The sequence below is a fragment of the Trichosurus vulpecula genome, chromosome 9 (assembly GCF_011100635.1).
Source record: "Trichosurus vulpecula isolate mTriVul1 chromosome 9, mTriVul1.pri, whole genome shotgun sequence".
Classification (NCBI taxonomy): Eukaryota; Metazoa; Chordata; class Mammalia; order Diprotodontia; family Phalangeridae; genus Trichosurus; species Trichosurus vulpecula.
The window spans coordinates 195,098,228-195,119,047 of record NC_050581.1 but is presented as its reverse complement, the minus strand read 5'-3'; the positions used below and the strand labels follow the sequence as shown (position 1 = coordinate 195,119,047).

Below are 20,820 nucleotides of genomic sequence, written 5' to 3'. Positions count from 1 at the left end.
CTGTACCATTAATGCGAGCTGAGCTCCTGTGGGTCTAGGCATGAGTTGTAGCTTCTATTGACTCAGTCTGTCTCCAAAGTAATCAGCATGCCAGCAGGACATTGTGCTTTCTAGACAAAGTTTCATCCTCAGCCCTTTATATCACTGCCTGCATCAATGAGGAGCCGCCACAAAGGGAATGGCATAATGCTTCTATTGTGGACATTTAAAAAATAATTGAATATAACAAAAGATGTAGACAATGGACTGGAATCATTTAATCTCCACACTCAACTTGGAGGACATAGACCTTTTCCTGTGTGTGTGTGTGTGTGTGTGTGAGAGAGAGAGAGAGAGGGAGAGAGAGAGAGAGAGAGAGAGAGAGAGAGAGAGAGAGAGAGAGAGACTGCACAGCATCCCTCTGGCTGAGGTGTGTCTGATGTGTGGAGATGTGGGATAGGACCGGAAGGAGTGTGGTGATTCCATGAGAAAAAGAATTAACGAAATGAAATTCTTGAGAACAGAGAGCATTGTGTGCGGTACTCAAGAAGCTTTGGTTTTTTTTTTCCCTTATAATAATCTCATCCCTCAGGATGGTTTTGGTTTTTGCTGTTAATTTGTTTTTGTCTTTCTTTGTATCCCAAACACTTGGCACAGTGCCTTACTACATGCGAGGCCTTAATGAATGTTCATAGAATTGACTCAAATTGGATTGGATTGTAGAACCCTGTCTGGCTGTCTATGGTCTCTTTCCCAGTAGTTGTGGGCTCCAGAGAGGCTGAATTTTCTCAGGCTCCTGATGGGACCTTTTGAGGACAATAGTAATGGTAATACAAATATGAATATGAAAAAATGAATGCAAATATACATATCAGCAATAGTAACCAGATTTGGAGTGAGAGAATCTGGTCAATCCCTAGCTCTACTGCTAATTCCCCGTGTGACTGGGAACAAGTTTCTGAATCTCGCTGGGACTCAGTTTCTCCATCTATAAAATGAAAAGGTTGGCCTTACAATCCTTAAGTTTCCTTCCAGCTATAAGTCCTGAGAAACTAATAATGCTAATTTCTCACCTTTTCCATGAGGGTCTACAAAATATTGTCCTCCCAAAAATCCCTGGAAGGGATTTCCCCCTTTTACAGAGAAGAAAACTGAGTCTGAGAAAAGTTAATTGACTTGCCCAGGTTCATAGAGTTAGGTAATATTAGAGACAGGAACTGAACCCAGATCTTGCTGACTCCCCAGCTGACCATTACAGCATCATTTCTTTAGAGCCAGATTGGACTTAGGAAGGCATTGAATCCAACCCCTGCAGTTTTCAAATGAGGAAATGAAAGTTCCAAGAGCTCTAGTGACTTGCCCAGGGTCACAAAGCTAATAAATGTCAGAGGCAGGATTTGAGCCTTGGTCTTCCTCTTGCCACATCCATCATGCTGTAACCAATGCTGGTATGAAGCACAGAAGCAGGATTCAAACACAGGTCTTCTAACTCCCAACTATGCTCTTTCCACATTCCTCCATTTGGGAGTGCTTTATGCACAGAAGTGATATTTTAATCCAAAGAAATCTGATGAGAGGGTTCTCCCTATTTTCTCTGCCCACGTGTTCACATCTATGGGATCTCTGTCTTAACTCTGCTTTGTCTCTTGCCTCCACCTCTATCCCAGAGTCCTGCTCTCAGTCATCACCGACTCACATTTGCTGGATGAATGGCTGAGCCAGCTGCTATGAATCCAAAGCTGTAAACTGGGGCTTGATATCAGGAAAAACATCCTGTCCCTTCGAGCTCTCCTGAAGTCTAATGGGCTCAGGAAAAAGGTTCCCCTCTCCATTGTAATTCTTCAATCAAAAGCTGGTGATGCCCACCAGTTGGCTTTGTGGCCTCAATGGCCACCAATGTCCCTTGGAACTTTGGGACTCTGATTCTTTGTCCCCTCCTCACTGAGATGGTGAAGTCTAGTGTTGAACTAAAATGACACGAGAAGAGCAATTAAGCTGTGCCGTAAGTGGGCAATATTCTGGGTTGTCTTGGCATGAGAGAAGGAGCACATGCCCTTGTAGCATGGCCTTGGTGAGGAAAGAGGGTCTTCGTGGCTGTGGGTGTCATTTTTTAGTGGGAGACCACCCTCCCCTTCTTTATTTTGTCACAACCTTAATCCGGGCCCTGCTTTGAAGAGCAGCGTTTTAAAATAGGGCTGATTCCCTTTTCATCTTTCTATGATATTCCCTTTTGAAGACCTCTTCTGAACCAACCCTTCAATGACTGAAAGAGGAACACCACCTGAGCTTTGATTTCAATCACCCTGACTCAAAATATGTTTTACAGCTAACGAGGTCTATGCCAGGTCCGATGAAAGCTTCCAGGGAAGGAAAAGACATGATCCCTATATCAAAAAGAGAATAACCAGAGTGGGGGCAAGAAGATACGAGTGCATTAAAAACCTAGAGAAGGGGAAAGGGAAGGGAAATAAGCATTTATATGGAATCTACTATGCGTTGGAAAGGGCAGCTCGGTGGCGCAGTGGATAGAGTGGAGGGTCTGGAGTAAACAGGACCTGAGTTCAAATAATGCCACAGACCCTTGCTAGCTGTGTGACCCTGGGCAAGTCACTTAACCATGTTTGCCTCAGTTTCTCATCTATAAAATCATCTGGAGAAGGAATGGCAAGCCACTCTAGTATCTTTACTAAGAAAACTCCAAATGGGGTCAAGAAGAGTCAGAAATGACTGAACAGTAACAAAAGTGTGTTGGGTCCTTTGCTATGTACTTTATAAACGGCATCTGGAAGGTAGGGGCTCTTATTATGCCCATTTTATAGATGAAGAAACTGAGGCAGATCATGGTTAAGTTACTGCCCAGAGTAGCACAGCTGGTAACTATCTGCAGCTGGAGCTGACCTCAGGCCTCCTTGACTCTAGACCCAACTCCATATCTATCCATTGTGCCATCTAGCTGCCACCAGGGAAATCATAAAGGAAACAACGGAGAGCTATGCTTGCATAAGCACTGCAAGGGCCCCCATAAAGTGGCAGGGATGCCATTCAGCACTACGAAGGACATACATGGGGTTTCCAAAAATTCTCAATATTTCCTTATGTTCCCAAGGATCCTGCCTGAGGTTTTTGTCTCTCCAGTTCATGGTTTGGGAATTCTACTTATTGGCCCCAAGTGTTCAATTTCAGGGTGTAAGGTATGTACTTCTTGATTTATTCCTTTGTCAGACTATATGACTTCCCAGGCACCTTCCAACTCAGATTCTATGACCCTAAGTCATGAGGTCTTCTGGGTCCTCCAAATCCTGCCCTTAATGCTTTCAGTGATCATTCAGTCATTCAACAAGCATTTGCTATGCCATCCTCTTTGATTTTCTGGAGAGGCCATGAGGCACACTAGAAAGAAGAATGAATCAGAATCCACTCCAACTAAGCGGCAGGCACTGGGGCTAAGGGCTGGCTGGGCATGCAGTAAGAAAAATAAAGCCATCTCTGCCCTCAAGGAGTTTACCCTCTACTGGGTATGGATAGGCAGTTAATATAGAAAAGTAAGGTCAAGACGATTCAAGAAAGAAGAGGGTTGTAACCTTGGGTATGTAAATCGTCTTTCTGGGTCTCAGTCTTCTCATCTGAAGACAATGATAAACCTCCTTGCTTAGCTTGCTGTGAGGTGAGTGCCTTGAGAAAGCAGTCTCTGAGAGGGAGTTGTTGGGCGATGGAGTTGAGGGCTTTGTTTAGAGTGAACCTATCTTGTGGAAGGACAGGGAAGGACAAAAAGGAAATGAGTTGAATTTCTCGAGCATGGCACCCCAGCTGCATCTCACCCACTTGTCCATAGATCCACCATGCCTAGAAAAAAATTCACCTTAGGAAGACTCTGGCACAAAATGTGATACTGGTGGGGAAACCTACCTGCAGAATGTGTCACTGAGCCGTGAGCATCTTTAGTCTCACAATCCCTCCTGGTTCCTTTTCTGTGATTCTGGGAAAAGGAAGGACTGGCTTGTTTCAGTCCTGGGAGTGGACATATCAGAACCGCCTCCCTCTCTTCCCACCTCCCCCACATGCACCCACTTTGGGACCTCATTTATTTTGAGCTGTTCCTGCCCATAAACTGCTGTTGTCATTCTCTGGTCAGGAATGTGCTTCCTGGCCTTTTTATGGGCCCCTATTCTCCCACATGCAAGGCCGCCAAGGCACAGATGCTCCATGACGCTGACGTCAGCCCTGCTCCTTGGCCCAGCTGGTTGGAGGTGTGCTTTATAGAGTTCAACTCTGCACACTGGACCATAAAGATATAGCGTGCACAGAAACTTCCAGCTAACATTGCCCAGATCCCTCCAAAGAATCATTTTAATGTACAGATAGTAAGTTTTTAAAATATGGAAAAATATTTAATCTTTCCATTGTCAAAACCTTTGTATTGGCCATACTGTTTTGCCCCTTCCAAATAGAATGTAAAGAACTTCCCTTACCCAAAGAGAGTCGTAATGAATTTACTCTAGTTCAATTTAATAAGCATTTACTGAGCACCTACTGTATGTCAGTGACTAGAAAGACAAAGATTAAAAATAAAAAGGAAATAGCTCTTATCCTCAGGGATCTTATATTCTACCAGGGGAAACATCATGATCATAATTGCTCAATACAAAACAGACACAATTACTGCAAGGTCATTTTATTTTAAAAAATAATTTAAATAAAGTAATGAGGTAATGGGGGGGCTGGGCCTGTACTTAGGGAAATTTAAAAAAAGGCAGTTGTAGAAGTTATTCCTAAACTTGGCCTTGAAGTGACCTAAGCATCCTAAGAGGTGGCAGGCAGGCAAGAGAGGATTTGAGCCCAAGCAAAAGTGTAGAGGCAGGCTATGGCATGTCACATACAAGGAATAGTAAGCAGGATGGTTTGGCAGGAGTGGAGAGTGTGTGTGTGTGTGTGTGTGTGTGTGTGTCTAGGAAGATAGGATTCGATGAATGGGTAGGGTAGGAATAGAGAAACTTTTTAAAAATACATCTACTGCAATAAACGTAGTACTAATAATAAAAGCTTGCATTTATATAGTGATGCACAATTTGCTGCCTTTAACATATTATTTCATTTGATTCTCAAAACAATCCTGTCAGGTAGAAACTTTTCTTATTTAACTAGATTTTACAGATGAGGAAACTTGCCATGCGTGTAAAGCAGGCTGCTAGGTTTGTCTTTAATAACATTGACTAAGTGATTTCCACAAAGCGATATTTATATCATGTAGAGTACTTTATATTTTTCAAGCCATGTTCATGTTTCTTAACTCTTCTAATTGATATTTAGAGGCATACACCCAAGCAACCAGGAGATACTTAAAGAAGAGATTGCTAGCTCCATTGTGGAATTGAGGAAACGGGCCCAGAAAAATGAAGGGACTTCAATTTAGTGAGCTTTATTAAACATGTTCTATTTCAGGACTGTGCTAGGTATATGTACTAGGTATATTTGAGAGAGAGAGAGAGAGAGGGACAGAGAGAGAGGAAGGGAGAAAGAGAAAGAAAGAAAGAAAGAAAGAAAGAAAGAAAGAAAGAAAGAAAGAAAGAAAGAAAGAGAGAAAGAAGGAAAGGAAGGAAGAAAGGAAGAAAGAGAAAGAAAGGAAGGAAGGAAGGAAGATAAAAACAAAGTTATTTCCCTCAGTGATCTTAGATTGTATTGCTGGGGTGGGGGGAAGAAATCATATTATTATCATTACAATTATCATTGTTATATTATTAATATATCATAATAATGTTATTTAATTATGAAAAGAAGCTATTTTATCCAGCTGTGTGATATTCTATGCAATTTTGACGATAAAAGGGGTATTAAGAGAATATTGACTTGGCCCTGAAACATTTCTATCTATACCCTAAAAAAATGAGTCAAAAAAGATTATTATCATAATCATCATTGCTAAAAATTCCATCGGGGTTAAGATATTTAGCAGCCACTGTAAGCTCATTGATAGCAAATAGGTCAGGAAAAAAGTCTGTCTTTTCTTCCTATGTTTAACTTGAGTGGTTTCAGAAAATAATGATTTGAAAGAAAACCCAGCAGTTACTATTCTTGTTGGCCTCTGGATACTGGAAGAAAGGATTCTGGAGCAATCTGAATATTAGTTAAAATGACCCTAAAACCAATCATATATTTGAGCCTAAGTGTTAGAGTGCATTTGGTCCTGTTAAGTGTTGAGTTTATTCAACACAGCTGCAGCGGCTTCTCTGAACTTAACCTCGAAAGCGATAATTCATTGGTGGCAGGAGCAGGGTAGAGTGGAGCGGGAGACTCCAACCAGGCAGAGAGTGCAGGGCTTATCACATCCCTATTTCATGGGGCTCCCACGCTTTTAGTCCAGAGAGTCAGCTGGGGTACGGGCATCACTGCACCAAGGGTGTTTCTGTTTAGAGAAGACGGATTTTGACGGAGGCAGCCGAACGTTGATGTCCTTGGCTCCGACTGCTATATGAGTCATGGAGCAGATTCCTCTGGTGTGTGAGTCGCTGCAGAGGGACCCAGGGTTTAGCAAGGTCAGGTCGTTGTGCTGTGTTGTACAATGAAGGGAAGCAGGAAAACCAGCCAAGAGCAGGGAAGGTTGGCTCGCTCGGATTGTAAGTGCAGACGCGGGTTTGAATATCCAGTGCTTTTATGAAGCAGCCTTTTCCTCAGTATCTTCCAGCTGTGGGAGGTAGATGCAGTCAGCTTTACTTGGGCTACCCTCAGAGAGTTTCTTAACTCACTGGATAGAGGAAGGGAAGAGAAAATGAAATGGGCATTTTAAGTGCCTACTATGTGCCAGGCACTGCTAAGTGCTTTACAAATATTATCTCGGTGTATGCTCACAATAACCCTGGGAGGTAAATGCTATTATTATCCCCATTTTACTGATGAGGAAACGAAGGCAGGCAGAGGTTAGGTGACTTGGCCAGGGTCACACAACTAGTACAGTATCTGAGGTCGGATTTGAATTCTTTCTGCCTCCATCCTCAGTCCCCTGTGCCACTGAGAATTCCAGCACTAGTACCTAGCCCCACCTGGACCTTGTATTTAAGTTGGGTATATTTTGTATTTGTGGGCAGCTAGCTTGTACAGTGGATAGAGTACCAGACCTGGAGTCAGGAAGATTCATATTCATGAGTCAAACCTGATTTCTGACACTTGCTAGCTGTGTGACCCTAGGCAAGTCACTTAAAACTGGTGCCCTCAGTTTCCTCTTCTATAGAATGAGCTGGAGAAGGAAATGACAAACCACTCTCTGCCAACAAAACCCCAAGTGAGGAAATGGAAAGTCAGACACAACAGAAGAATGATGGATTCACATATTTTGTATCTGCTTTTGTTATCCCCATTGGCCCTCCACCCCCACCCCACTCCAAAGAATATAGGGTTCTTAAGCATAGGGCTACTTATTTCTGTCTTTCTAAAACCAGCACTTGAACCAGAGCCCAGAGTTTAGCATAGTGCCAGGCATATAGTAAGCACTTAATAAATGTTTGGTTTTGACAGTGCCTGAATGTTAAAAATAATAAAATGATGATAATAATTGTTTTTTGGACCAGATCTGTGATTTCATTGCCATAGGAACTTCCACAGAGAAGAGTTCCTCTGCCCATGCAGGTCAGCTGCTTTTCTACAACTTAGAATCCCTGAGAACTGTCCGGTGGCACTGAGATCTTAGTGCTTGACCTAGTGTCATAGGGCCATATGATGTGCCAGAGGAAGTACTTCAGTACAAGTCTGCCTGGCTCGGAGGCTAACTCCCTATCTACTATGTCACCGTGCCTTTGAAATAGCTATACTGCAAAGTCCTATGTGGGTTAAAATTGTTCCTTAGATACATGATAATGGAGATATGGGTCATTAACAGTTCATGGGGGGGGAGAAGTCCCAGTACATTGGTAGACTGAGGCTAAACCTGAATGAGTTAACTAGCTTTTCTTCAGCAGCTACTATGCACCAGACATTGTGCTAAGTTCTGGGGCTACAAAGAGAGGCAGAAACAAACAAACAAAACTGGTCCCTGTCTTCAAAGAGCTCACAATCTAATACAGGAAACAACACACAAACAACTATGTAGAAATAAGATACAGACAGGATGAACTGGGGTTAATCTTGGAGGGAAATCACTAAAATTAAGGAGAACTGGCAATGGGCCATTGAGAGAAGAGGAAGATGAAATGAGAGGAGATGACAGAAATGATCTGGAACAGGATGATCTGATGGAGGACTTGAAAGGAGGAGATCTGTATCTTTGTCTTTGCCTTTAGCTTGTCGAGATGTTTCATGAAGCAAAAATTACCTTGGGTGCCCTTAGTTTTTCTATTTACTTAAGACCAGGCTTTCAAAAGACAAGTCCAAATGAGCCACTTGTTGTCCAAGAAGATTATTTCTGTCTGGTGAATAACATCGATAGATGGAGATTGATTGACTTCTGGTGTTCTATAATCTGGCATCACTCTATCTCTCCATCCCCATTTCCTATTCCTTTTCTCCACATACCCTATCCTGTGGACAAATGGTTCTTTTTTTCTTAGTAGTATTTTTTCCAATTACACGTAAAGATATTTTTCAACATTCACTTTTATAAGATTTTGAGTTCTAATTTTTTTTCTCCTTCCCTGCCTCCCTCCCCAAGATGGCACGCAATCTGATATAGGCTATACATGTACAATCATATTAAACATTTCCACATTAGTTTTGTTGTGAAAGAAGAATCAGAACAAAAAAGGGAAAAAAACACAAGAAAGAAAAAAAAACCCAGAAACTAGCATGCTTTGATCTGCATTCAGACTCCGTAGTTCTTTTTCTGGATGTTGATAGCATATCCCATCTTGAGTCTTTTGGAATTGTATCGCTGAGAAGAGCCAAGGCTATCAGAGTTGGTCATCACACAGTGTTGCTGTTACTGTGTACAGTGTTCTCCTGGTTCAGCTCACTTCACGCAGCATCAGTTCACCTAAGTCTTTTCAGGTTTTTCTGAAATTCGCCTACTCATCATTTCTCATAGAACAATAGTATTCCATTACACTCATATACCACAACTTGTATAGCCATTCCCCAACTGATGGACATCCTCTCAATTTCCAATTCTTGGACACCACAAAAAGAGCTGCTATAAATATATTTGTACATGTGGGTCCTTTTCCTTTTTTATGATCTCTTTGGGATACAGCCCTATAGTAGTATTGGACAGCTTTATAGCTCTTTGGGCATAGTTCCAAATTGTTCTCCAGAATGGTTGGATCAGTTCATAACTCCACTAATAGTGCATTAGTGTTCCTATTTTCTCGCATCCTCTCCAATATTTTTCCTTTTCCTGTTTTGTCATATCAGCCAATCTTATAGGTATGAGGTGGTACCTCAGAGTTGCTTTAATTTGCATTTCTCTAATCATAGTGACTTAGAATATTTTTATGTGACTACAGATAGCTTTAATTTCTTCATGTGAAAACTTCCTATTCATATCCTTTGACCATTTATCAATTGGAGAATGACATGTATTCTTACAAATTTGACTCAGTTCTCTATATATTTTAGAAATGAGGCCTTTGTAAGAGATAGTGGCTGTAAAAACTGTGTCCCAGCTTCCTGCTTGCCTTCCAATCTTGGTTGCATTAGCTTTATTTGTGCAAAAATCTACCTAATTTAATGTAATCAAAATTATCCATTTTGCATTTCATAATTTTCTTTATCTTCTGTTTGGTCATAAATTTTTCCATTCTCCATAGATCTGGCAAGTAAACTGTTCCTTGCTCTCCTAATTTGCTTATGATTATCATGCTTTATATCCAAATCTTATACCTATTTAAACTTTATTTTGGTATGTGGTGTAAGATGTTGATCTATGCCTACAGCTCATTCTTCTTGCACCTCCCTCTCCATACTTCACATTTTCCTGACTCTTTGACTTCTCTCGTTTGCTTTCCTAAATGTGAAATGCCTTTGCCCATCCACCTTTCCTGTGGAATCCCAACTCATTTCTAAAAGACCAACTTAAAAAGCATCTCATTCAGGAAGACCTCCTTGATTTCCCCAGTCAGCTTTTCCCACTCTTATCTCACTTGACACTTTGCATACTTGTTAATACCATGTAGTAGGCACTTAATAAATGCTTTTTGACTTCATGTATAACTACACCATATTTCTTTACTATACTTTGGGCCTCCTAAGATTTCTAAAGCAAAGGTTAAGTCACATTCCCTCTTTACTCTTGGGCTTCCCTCTTGTCTCTAGAATAAACAATGACTTCTTGTTTGGCATTTAAAGTCCTTCACAGTATGGTTCTAGCCTTCCTTCCAAGGTTACTGTACATTTTCCCTTCACATATATACTATATTATGGACAAACTGGACCATCTGTTGTTCTTCATGTACTGTGTTCAATTTCTCATCTCTGTGTTTCGCATAAGCTGGCCCTCATGATTGGAATGTATTCCCTCCTCACTTCTTCCTCTTAGAATTCTGACTTTTCTTCAAAACTAAGCTCAAACTATCTCTTGCATGAGATATGTCCTGATCCTCTCACCACCCCAGATATTAGTGTTGCGTTCCAGCCAAAATTGCTTGTGTGTGTGTGTGTGTGTGTGTGTAAAGTATTTGCTTTTCAGTGGACCTGACATCACTCCTCACAAGGCACCAGCAGAATTTTAGTCCTTAAAGGCAATACAAACTTAGTTGGTGGCTTTTTTTCCTTGTATTTATACCTCCCAATATAATGCCCAGAACATAGCAGGTACTTAATAGGTACTAGTGGAATCCGTTTGAATTGTTGAATTTAATGTATTATATCTCTATGATTTTAGCTGTGGTATATCATATGTTTTTTTTCTCTCTACTATAAACTCTAAATCTATGCTTGTTGAATTTGAACATTAACTCTCCATTCCAGCATAGAAAAAAGAAAAGATATAATATGAGAGCCTAAGAAATGGGCTTTTAGGGTGGCTCCAGTAGGCAAACAGCTGTTGAGACAAGGGTTTCTCCATTTTTTCATCAATTTCCCAGCATTATGTTTGCAATTTAAGAGAGTCTGATAGAGTGCTAGAAATTAAATTAAGAATAACTGGATTGAAATCATGCTAGTTTTCTGACCATGTGAAAATTGATCAACTCTCAGCACTTCAGGCAATTCTCTAGAATGATAAGTGACGGGTTGAGATTTTAATATTGGTGGAGTGATTTCCAACACTAACGAAATCGCAGGTCCTTGACATCTTGATGCAAGGAACAATGGCTCCCTTATGAAACTTACTCATGGATAGAAGACAATGAATTTGAGATTTTCTGTCTTTTACAGGTCCTTTGTCATTCAGCAGATCCCAAGCAGCAATCTGTTCATGGTGGTGGTCGATAACCAATGTGCCTGTGATTCTGCGTCACCCATTACCATGGCTCCAATTGAGATCAGGTATATCCTTTCCTGGGCACTCCTGAGCACCTGCGGAAATCACACATTCACACATGCTACTGCTTGTGAGTGAAATTGGAAGGAATTATGGAGAACCAGCAAAAGAAAACCTTCTCATTTTGGGTCTGATGAGCTGTTGGCATGAAATCCAATTATTTAAAGTAAATCAGAATTCATCAAATTACATGGCTAATTCCTAGAGTATTCTGGAGTTGTAGGGGGAAAGAGCACAAGATACTATTTCAGTCTTTCATTGGGGTGGGGGAAGGGAAAGAGCTAAGGGAGAAGTCCTTAAGAGAGTTTATGTCCAGTTCTAGGCTCTCAAAAACTGTATTCAAAAGTAACATACTTAAGATTGCTCCTTAACTATAGTAAACATAATGAATCCCTTAAGTGTGAACGCTTAAAATCACAGAAAATCAGAAGGCGGCCAGAATCCTGTCATGGCTTTCATCCTGAAGTAAGTCATAACCTGAGTGTGTGTGTGTGTGTGTGTGTGTGTGTGTGTGTGTGTGTGTGTGTATTGGGGGATAATAATCAGGGGCTAAGTAATTCTCTTTCTCTTCCTACCCCTTCCTTACAGAAGACACATGCTTCTGATGAGGTGTGGCCCCTTTTGTCTTCAAGAAGAGGTCAAATAAATAAATATAAGGACTTAAAAATGAAAGGGACTTAAATATTTGTATCACATTGTTATGTCATTTTCACTGTCAATATATTGCTTCCCCTCCCCCACTTACAGCTCTTGAAACAAAGAAAAAAAGAGAGAAAAAGAGATGGGGGCAAGTAATTCAGCAAAATTATCTAACCAAGATTACAAATGAACCCAAAGTGCCCTCCTATAAAGAAAGGAGGTACAATCTCATATCTCTTATTGAGTCCAAGTTTGTTTATTAAAATCACCCAATTTTTAGTGTATATGCATATGTATATGCATATGTATATGTATATGCATATGCATATGTATGTGTATGTGTATGTGTGTATGTATGCGTATGTGTGTACACACATATATACACTAAACATTATATATAGTATATATACACATATAGACATATGTATGTGTGTATATATGTAGATGCATACACACATGTGGATGCATGTATCTGTATGTGTATATCTATATGCATATGTATATCATATATTTCTATATAAATCTATATATTTTTGTATATATGTGTATTGTACATCATATACATGTACACATATATACGTGTAATATATGCACGTATGCACATATTTTTTCTATCTTGGGGCTTTGAAGGGTATGTACCTAGTGTAGGAATGTCTGATTTAAAGGAAATTTACAATTCTGTCATTTCCTTTGTATATAATTCTTCCCAGAATAGTTGTACCCATTCACTACTCCATCAATATTTCTTTCATATAATTTGTCTTTCCAAGATGCCTCCATTGTTGACATTTGTTGGAATGTGAGATGAAACCTCAAAGATTTAAAAAAATTAAAAAAATAAATCTCTGAAAAGCCTTTCATTTGTTGATTAATAGTATACATTTTTCAAAAGACTAATTATTTATATCATCTGACCAATTATCCTTTAGGGGAATGTCTCTCCATCCCTCATCTTTGAATTGGTTATTTAATCCAGATAAAGCAGAGAGAGAGAAAAAAAAAAGAAAAATGTTCTTTGTCATTTTCTTATTATTCCAGGTTCTAACTATGCCTTCCCCATTCCCTTGCTCATTCCTTAAAAAACTCTGCCTTTCTTTCTTTTTCATTTTAGTTTCCTCTAAAACTCTTATCAAGATAGAAGACAGAGAAATCTAAATGTGAGAATTTCAATATTCTCCATTTTCAACTTAAACAAGCCTCCCTCCCATTGCTCCCAGCCCTTCTAGTTATCCTACGTTAGACCTATTGGAAACTTGTGAATTCTCATGAAGATGATTTACACATGATCTTCTCCTTCAGAAGTGGCCCCCCTCCCCCACCTAAACACACCCACTTACTGTATTCAAGGAGCACCATCCTGCACTGATGGGATATGTACTTTTTTAATTAGTCTCAATAGACATGTGGGAAGATGACTTTACTGCCAATGTATGAACTCCATGCCAAAAGAAAGTTGAAATTACTTCTACCTTATGTGTTTCAAGGGAGTAGCTCCATCTTTAGTGTGGATGATGGAGAACATAGTTAGGAAGAAATGCATCCTTTAGTACTCTCATCTTTGTTAATCAGTGACTAATTAGCTCAACTCTTCACAAGTAATCAACCATCTTCTGGAACAATCTGGTCACTTTTAGATCCTCGCCTATTCTTAGACCTCCAAGTCTGAAGAGTTGGGGGAATATAAGGCTAATAACTAGCATTTGCATAGAGATTTAAGATTTTCAAAGTACCTTACAAATATTCTCATTTTGTTTTCCCTCACAGCAAAACTGGAAATTAGCCTGTTATTGCTATCATCTTCATTTTGTAGATGAGGAAACCGTGACAGACAGAGGTTAAGTGACTTGCTCAGAGTCACATGGCTGCCAAGTTTATTAGGTCAGATTTGAACTCAGGTCTTCCTAACTCCAGGTCCCACTCTCTACCTTTGGCACTGCTTAGCATACTTTAAATGCTAGTGATTTAAAGCAAATCTTAGGATCATGGGAATTACTATCCTGGCTCAAACCCATCATCTAAATAATACAATTATTAATTATAAACAGGGAATCAATGAATGTTCCATGGAAGAGTACAATTGTATTTAATTTTTAATTTTATTTTAAAAACAATTTTGAATATTGATATATCTACTAAACTCACTCAATAATTATTTACATGCAACACTTGTTGAATGTAACTACGTTTTAGTCTCTTCTTTCAAATCCCCATCAGGATTCTTTGAGTAATCATACAAATTTGCTTTTTCCTCTCAAATGTTCATAGTCAGCTGGATACAAAAAGAAAAGGGGCCCAACATGAGGGACTCCACTAAACTATGCTCCATTTTGGTATAAATTCAGTTGCCATAATGATTTCCATGTATTTGTATTAACCCCTCATCCTAGTTCCTGGTTAAGACTTATGTTATACCTTCTTATATGATCATCTGTGTCCTCACAATGAGACTATGAGATATTGTAAAACCGTATTTGATGCCTGTGCACTATATCTTTTTCTCTCTTGCAATGAAATATTTTTATCTTTTACTCTACAAGAGTTTATGATTCAGCATAACTGCCCTCACTTTTTTCATTTTTTTTGTTTTATTTTACATTAATAGATTAAAATTTTTGTCGTTGGAACTCATTTAAGTAATAGACATTTTCTCTGTGTGTCCATAGATCTTTGCCTGACATACCTAGTACCATCGATGAATACTATTTTGCCTTGACTCAACAATTATGAGCTGTAGGGTTTCTCCATGACATTACTGTGTGTTTCATTCTTATAGTTCTCCTTTTTGTCACTTTACATTATCTCATAAAGTGTATAGGATCATAGGAGGAAACTTAGAGGCAAAGTAGCCCAGCCTTTTCAATGAACAAAAGAGAAAAATGAGACCAAGGAGGGTAAGTGACTAAGCCAAGTTGTCATAGGTAGTAAGTTCGAGGCCAGATTTGCAATAGATCTTTTGCCTCTAAATTCATCGCTCTTCTCATAGTAATGCACTGCCCTTCAGTCTTTTCAGGATTCTTTGTGTTCCTCGTAATAACTGTTCCATAACTTTTTGGATCATTTTTGCATTGTTGGACATCTAGGTTGTCTAAAGTTTTCTTGAATATATATGATTACAATATAAAATCTTTGGATAGTTCATTTTTTTAATGAACTTTTTAGAGTATATTTTTAGAAATATGATTTTGAGGTCAACAGATGTATTTCTTTTTAATAAAATTCCCTAATTACTGCCACATTATCCTACTGAAAAATATAAGCTTACAGTTCCTTCAGCAATGGATGAGGATACTTGTTTCTCCCCAAACCCATTTAGTTTCATTACTTTCAATTGTTTTGGCCAAAATTTGGTAATTCTGAGATAGGAATATCAAATGGCTTTATTTTTGTCTCTTTCATTAATACTTGCCTGGAGAAGTTTTGAGTTATTGATAGTTTATTCCCTTTTTTGCACAATTGTCTATTGATTTATTTTGCTCATTTGTCCACTGTGATCTGGGAGATACTACTGTGATTTTAAAAAGTGATTTCCTGATATAGCTTCATTTTTTTAGCTGTCATAGTGGTAAACATATTCTTCTATGAATTTACTTATATTGCTTTTGTTATATAATATTTTACTTATTTAAGTATGTTCAAACCCAACTGTCTCCTAATATTCATTGTATTTACTTAAATTTGTTTAAAGTTCTCCCCTCCATAATTTCATTTTTAATCTCTTTATAGTTTTTTAAAAAAGTTTAAGATCATCATCCTGCTAGAATTTGCTGAGGTATATAGTCTAAGATATATGTTAAAATCACCTTTTCCTAGTTGGTTATTTCTAACACAATAGATTGTGTTTTCTCAGTTGACATTTGTTTCTAATATCTACAAGTTTCTCCAAATCCTAACCCTGTCCTATTTCCTGGTCTTATTCTATTACATGTATCTGAAAGTAAATGGTTCAAAAGGTTAGTAATTTGAAAGAGAACAATCGAAGACTCGCCCCAGCCCTTACTCCTGTCTTTAATAGATAGTCAATCTATGAAGCGCAAGTAGAATTTGTTTATATCATTTTGTTTTGTTTTATTTTATTTTATTTACCATAGAAGCTTCTCTTCTTAAAGTTTAACAGTACATGAACACTGATTTAAGCTATCTGAGACATTTATGTAAATTCAAAATTTCCCTTCTAGAGCCCAGTGAGGTACAGACAAACATATTTCACTGCATTATTAAATCTTAAATGTCCTATTCATCATGGTGGTGGCCTGGGGTTCTGAAAAGCTATAGGTTGGAATGCAAACTCTGGAGGGTCATACCCAGTTGGAAAAGATGGTGGTATATGCTTGTGCCAGACTGTGTCTGCTGTCTAAGACCCAGTCTTCCTAAGTCTAGAGGGACCCATTCCTTGCAGTCTGGTCACTGGGTAACCATTTTGTTAGCCATGGCAACACCTGAAAGAAAGAGAGAAAAGTCAGTATTGCAGTATGAGGTGCCTCCCTGGAGAGTACTGTGTTGACTTTGCCAATAGAGTCCAGAGTGTGCCTTGGAAATTACTGAGGCATTTCAGACACTTCCAAGCTAACCAAATGGCATCCTTATGTCTTTTCCTTTAGGAAAATGCAAGAGAATGTGGGGGAGCCCTGGGCCTCTGTGCCAAGCCTCTCCTCCTTCTGAGCCCGCTGCTTCTGACGCTTTTCTCAAGGTGACACGGCCTGGTTTGTTCCCTTGGCATGCTAATTACATGGATAAACTGTGAACTGAAATATGGTGCAACATAGACAACATGAAATATAGTCCAACCATCAGCATTTCATGATTTTAACTGTGCGTGATATAAACTCTTAACAATATGTCAAGAACAAAAGGTTATCTTTTTACTTTGCCAGTCATGCAAATGTGCATTTGCCGTATGATAATCTCACTTCATCAAAAACAGGACAGCAATTGATAGACAGGTGGTGGTCCTTCTCTGCTTTGTCCCATTGACACCAATTTACACCTGTGTACTTTTTAAATAAAGTATATTAAAATCATAGTCACCTTGTCTGAAGTGAGTATTGCAATGTTTCATAAAGTATCCATTTAAGAAAATCAAATTGCTCACACCAACCTACTAATTAGGAGCTGATCTGTTCTTGTGGCAAGGGCAGGCAGAACTTGGATTGGCCCACATGAGCCATTAATAGCCTGACAATAGCAAGATAATGCAAAGAAGTCTGCCAATAACTTGAGTGGACTCTCATTAGCAAATTAATGAAAGGCTGTGGACCAGGCAGACAGGATAGACAGGCATGGATGAGCTGGGGTCTACACGAATGAAAGGAAGACTGTCCTTGATGTCATCACAGATGGGTGTTGAGTTAACAAGTCATAAGTGTTTCAAAAGCCACAGGACATTTTGTATGTATTATCTCTCTGGAGCCTCAAAGCAACTATTGACTGTATCAATTATCATTAAGCACCTCTTGGAGAGATGGGGAAACTGAGGCCCAAAGGGTCGTACAGCTAAAAACTGCCAGGGGTGCATTTAAACCAACATCTTCCACTCAGCTAAAGAGCAAAAAGCTTTATTCCATAAAATAAAATGCAATGGTTAGAAGTTATAACCATAGCTTTTATCATGTTGACTTTAAAAAGTCCTTTTAAGAAAGATTCACTGATGCTGGTAGCTGGAATATACTCCAAAAGGAACCAAAGCATTGGAATGTTGACCACAATTGTTAAGGACGTTTTGTACATTCAAAAACACAGGAGAACATAACAATGATTATTAAGGTAAATTTTGAAAAGTGATTCGCATGTTATCTCATTGGAGCCTCACAGCAACTCTATGAGTTCTTACTCATTGCGTTGTATAGATGAATGGCTCGCTCAGGGTGACCCAGCTAGTAAGTCGAATTGGTAAGACCTGAACGCAGTTCTGCCTGCCTGAGAATCAACAATCTTATCGAGTGCTTCAGCTTAAGAGACATACCTACTTACAAGAATTCGTTTAGTGTTTATATTTTAAATATATATATATATATATATATATATATACACACACACACACGCATATATATAAACACACATATATGTATGTGTGTATAGTGTGTATATGTGTGTGTGTGTGTGTGTGTATTTACCCTTCACAGAAGTAAGAGAATAGTAATGAAGAGAGTAACTAAAGGTGCCTTCCTTCCTTAACACTGGACCGTCATGTGTCTCCATGCCTGGGAGGCAAAGTTGACACCGATGTATGAATGATGAAAAGACCCAGCTCCTCCTAACCATTATAAAACTTAGGTCCTACATATAAGACAATAGTTCTCACAGTTTCATTATTGAAAAGTAAAGTCAAATCCTAATATCAATGATTCAAGTCTGGAAGGGACCTTACCATTCATTTAGCCAAGCCAATGTCTCATCCAATTTTATGAGTCTATGATTTGATTTTTCTTGTGTAGTGATAAAATTAAAAAAAAATTCCCTTCAGAGCTAAATGAGGAAAATAATAGCTCCTAGAGAGGCTGCATAGCATACCCACAGCCAGGAAGACCCAGGGTTAAAATTCCACCTCTGACATAGTCAGTTTTCCTTGTTGGATCTTTCTCCAGATCACTAATTGTGAGTGTTCCCCAGGGCTCTATCCTGAATCTCTTCTCTTTTCCCAGTATCTTGTTTGATGTTCTCATTAGTTCTTTGGAGTTTAATTGTCATATCTATGCAGATGATCATCAGTTGTATATCCCAGTCTTAGGCTCTCTCCTGACCTTCAGTCCTATATCACTATCTGTCTTCCATATCTCAAACCAAGTATCATATGAATACCAACATGTCCAAAACAGAACTACATCCCCCCACTACAAATCCTTGTATATTCCAAAATTCCCCATGTTCTTAAGAGTATCATAATCCTTCCAGTCACCCAGCTTCACAACCAAGGTGACATCCTCAGTGTGCCCCTTTAACAAAGCTGACCTATCTAATCCACTGTCAATTCATGATATTTCTACTTTCACGGCATCTCTTTACTACTGTGCCTGTGTCCCTTTACTCATGCAGTCACCATGCTGGTATAGGTCCTCATCTCCTGTCAGCTGTACTATTACTAAAGTAACCTTTGAACTTGTCTCTTTGCCACAAGGTTTTCCCAATTCCATCCATAGTACACAAATTTCCAAAGTGATTTTCCTAAAATACAAGGGCTCCCTGTTACCTGAGATGATGCATAAATACTCCTAGCAGTGAAAGCTCTTTACAATCTGTTGTTCTTCAGTCACATCTGCCTCTTCATGACCCCATTTGGTGTTTTCTTGGCAAAGACACTGGAATACTTTGCTATTTACTTCTCCAGCTCATTTTTTTCTTTTTCTTTTTTTTTTTTTTGGCTTTTAGGTCATTATTTATTTATTTAATATTTTTAGTTTTCAGCATTGATTTTCACAAGAGTTTCAATTACAAATTTTCTCCCCATTTCTACCCTCCCACGCACTCCTAGATGGCATATACTCTGATTTCTACATTCCCCAGTCAGCCCTCCCTTCTATCACCCCACTCCCCTCCCCCATCCTCTTTGCCCTTACTTTCTTGTATGGCCAGATAGATTTTGATGCCCCATTGCCTGTATATCTTATTTCTTAGTTTTTGCATGCAAAAACTCTTTTTTTGAAAATCTGCTTTTAAAACTTTTCGTTCCAAATTCTCTACCCTCTTCCCTCCCCACCCAACCTCCCTAAGAAGGTAAGCAATTCAATATGGGCCACAAGTGTATCATTATGCAAAACCCTTCTACAACACTCATGTTGTGAAAAACTAAGTATATTTTGCTCCTTCCTATCCTATCCCCCTTTATTTAATTTTCTCCCTTGACCCTGTCACTTTTCAAAAGTGTTTGCTTTTGATTACCTCCTCCCCTATCTGCCCTCCCTTCTATCTTCCCCCCTTTTTATCTCCTTCCTCTTTCTTTCCTGTGGGGTAAGATACCCAATTGAGTGTGTATGTTATTCCCTCCTCAGGTCAAATCCAATGAGAGCAACATTCACTCATTCCTCCTCACCTGCCCCCTCTTCCCTTCCTACAAAACTGCTTTTTCTTTCCACTTTTATGTGAGACAGTTTACCCCATTCTATCTTTCCTTTTCTCCCTCTCTCAATATATTCCTCTCTCATCCCTTAATTTGATTTTATTTTTTAAGATATCATCCCTTCATATTCAACTCACCTGGTGCCCTCTGTCTCTCTGTCTGTCTGTCTCTCTTTCTCTGTCTCTGTCTCTCTGTCTCTGTCTCTCTCTCTCTCTCTCTCTCTCTCTCTCTCTCTCTCTCTCTATATATATATATATATATACATATATATGTATATATGTATATGTGTGTGTGTGTGTGTGTGTGTCTGTGTATTCCCTACAGCCACCCTAATAATGAGGTCTTATGAATTATACACATCATCTTTCCATGTAGGATTGTAAACAAAACAGTTCAACTTTAGTAAGTCCCTTATGATTTCTCTTTCTTGTTTACCTTTTCATGCTTCTCTTGATTCTTGTGCTTGAAAGCCAAATTTTCCATCCAGCTCTGGTCTTTTCACTGAGAAAGCTTGAAAGTCCTCTATTTTGTTGAAAATCCATACTTTGCCTTGGAGCATAATACTCAGTTTTGCTGGGTAGGTGATTCTTGGTTTTAATCCTAGCTCCATTGACCTCCGGAATATCATATTCCAAACCCTTCAATCCCTTAAGGTAGAAGCTGCTAGATCTTGTATTATGCTGGTTATGTTTCTACACTGCTGAAATTGTTTCTTTCTGGCTGCTTGTAGTATTTTCTCCTTGATCTGGGA

General features: G+C 39.0%; 1 protein-coding gene across 1 annotated transcript in view; it reads left to right on the top strand.

Moving 5' to 3' along the window:
- The window catches only part of CACNA2D3 (calcium voltage-gated channel auxiliary subunit alpha2delta 3), a 748,342-nt gene extending 731,361 nt beyond the window's left edge, over nt 1-16,981 (top strand). The window contains exons 34-36 of the mRNA XM_036739688.1: nt 11,275-11,387; nt 11,763-11,845; nt 16,618-16,981. Coding sequence (XP_036595583.1) covers nt 11,275-11,387; nt 11,763-11,845; nt 16,618-16,710 — 289 coding nt within the window. The 3' untranslated portion in view covers nt 16,711-16,981. The remainder of the gene's footprint in view (nt 1-11,274; nt 11,388-11,762; nt 11,846-16,617) is intronic.
- Nucleotides 16,982-20,820: the final 3,839 nt, after the last annotated feature.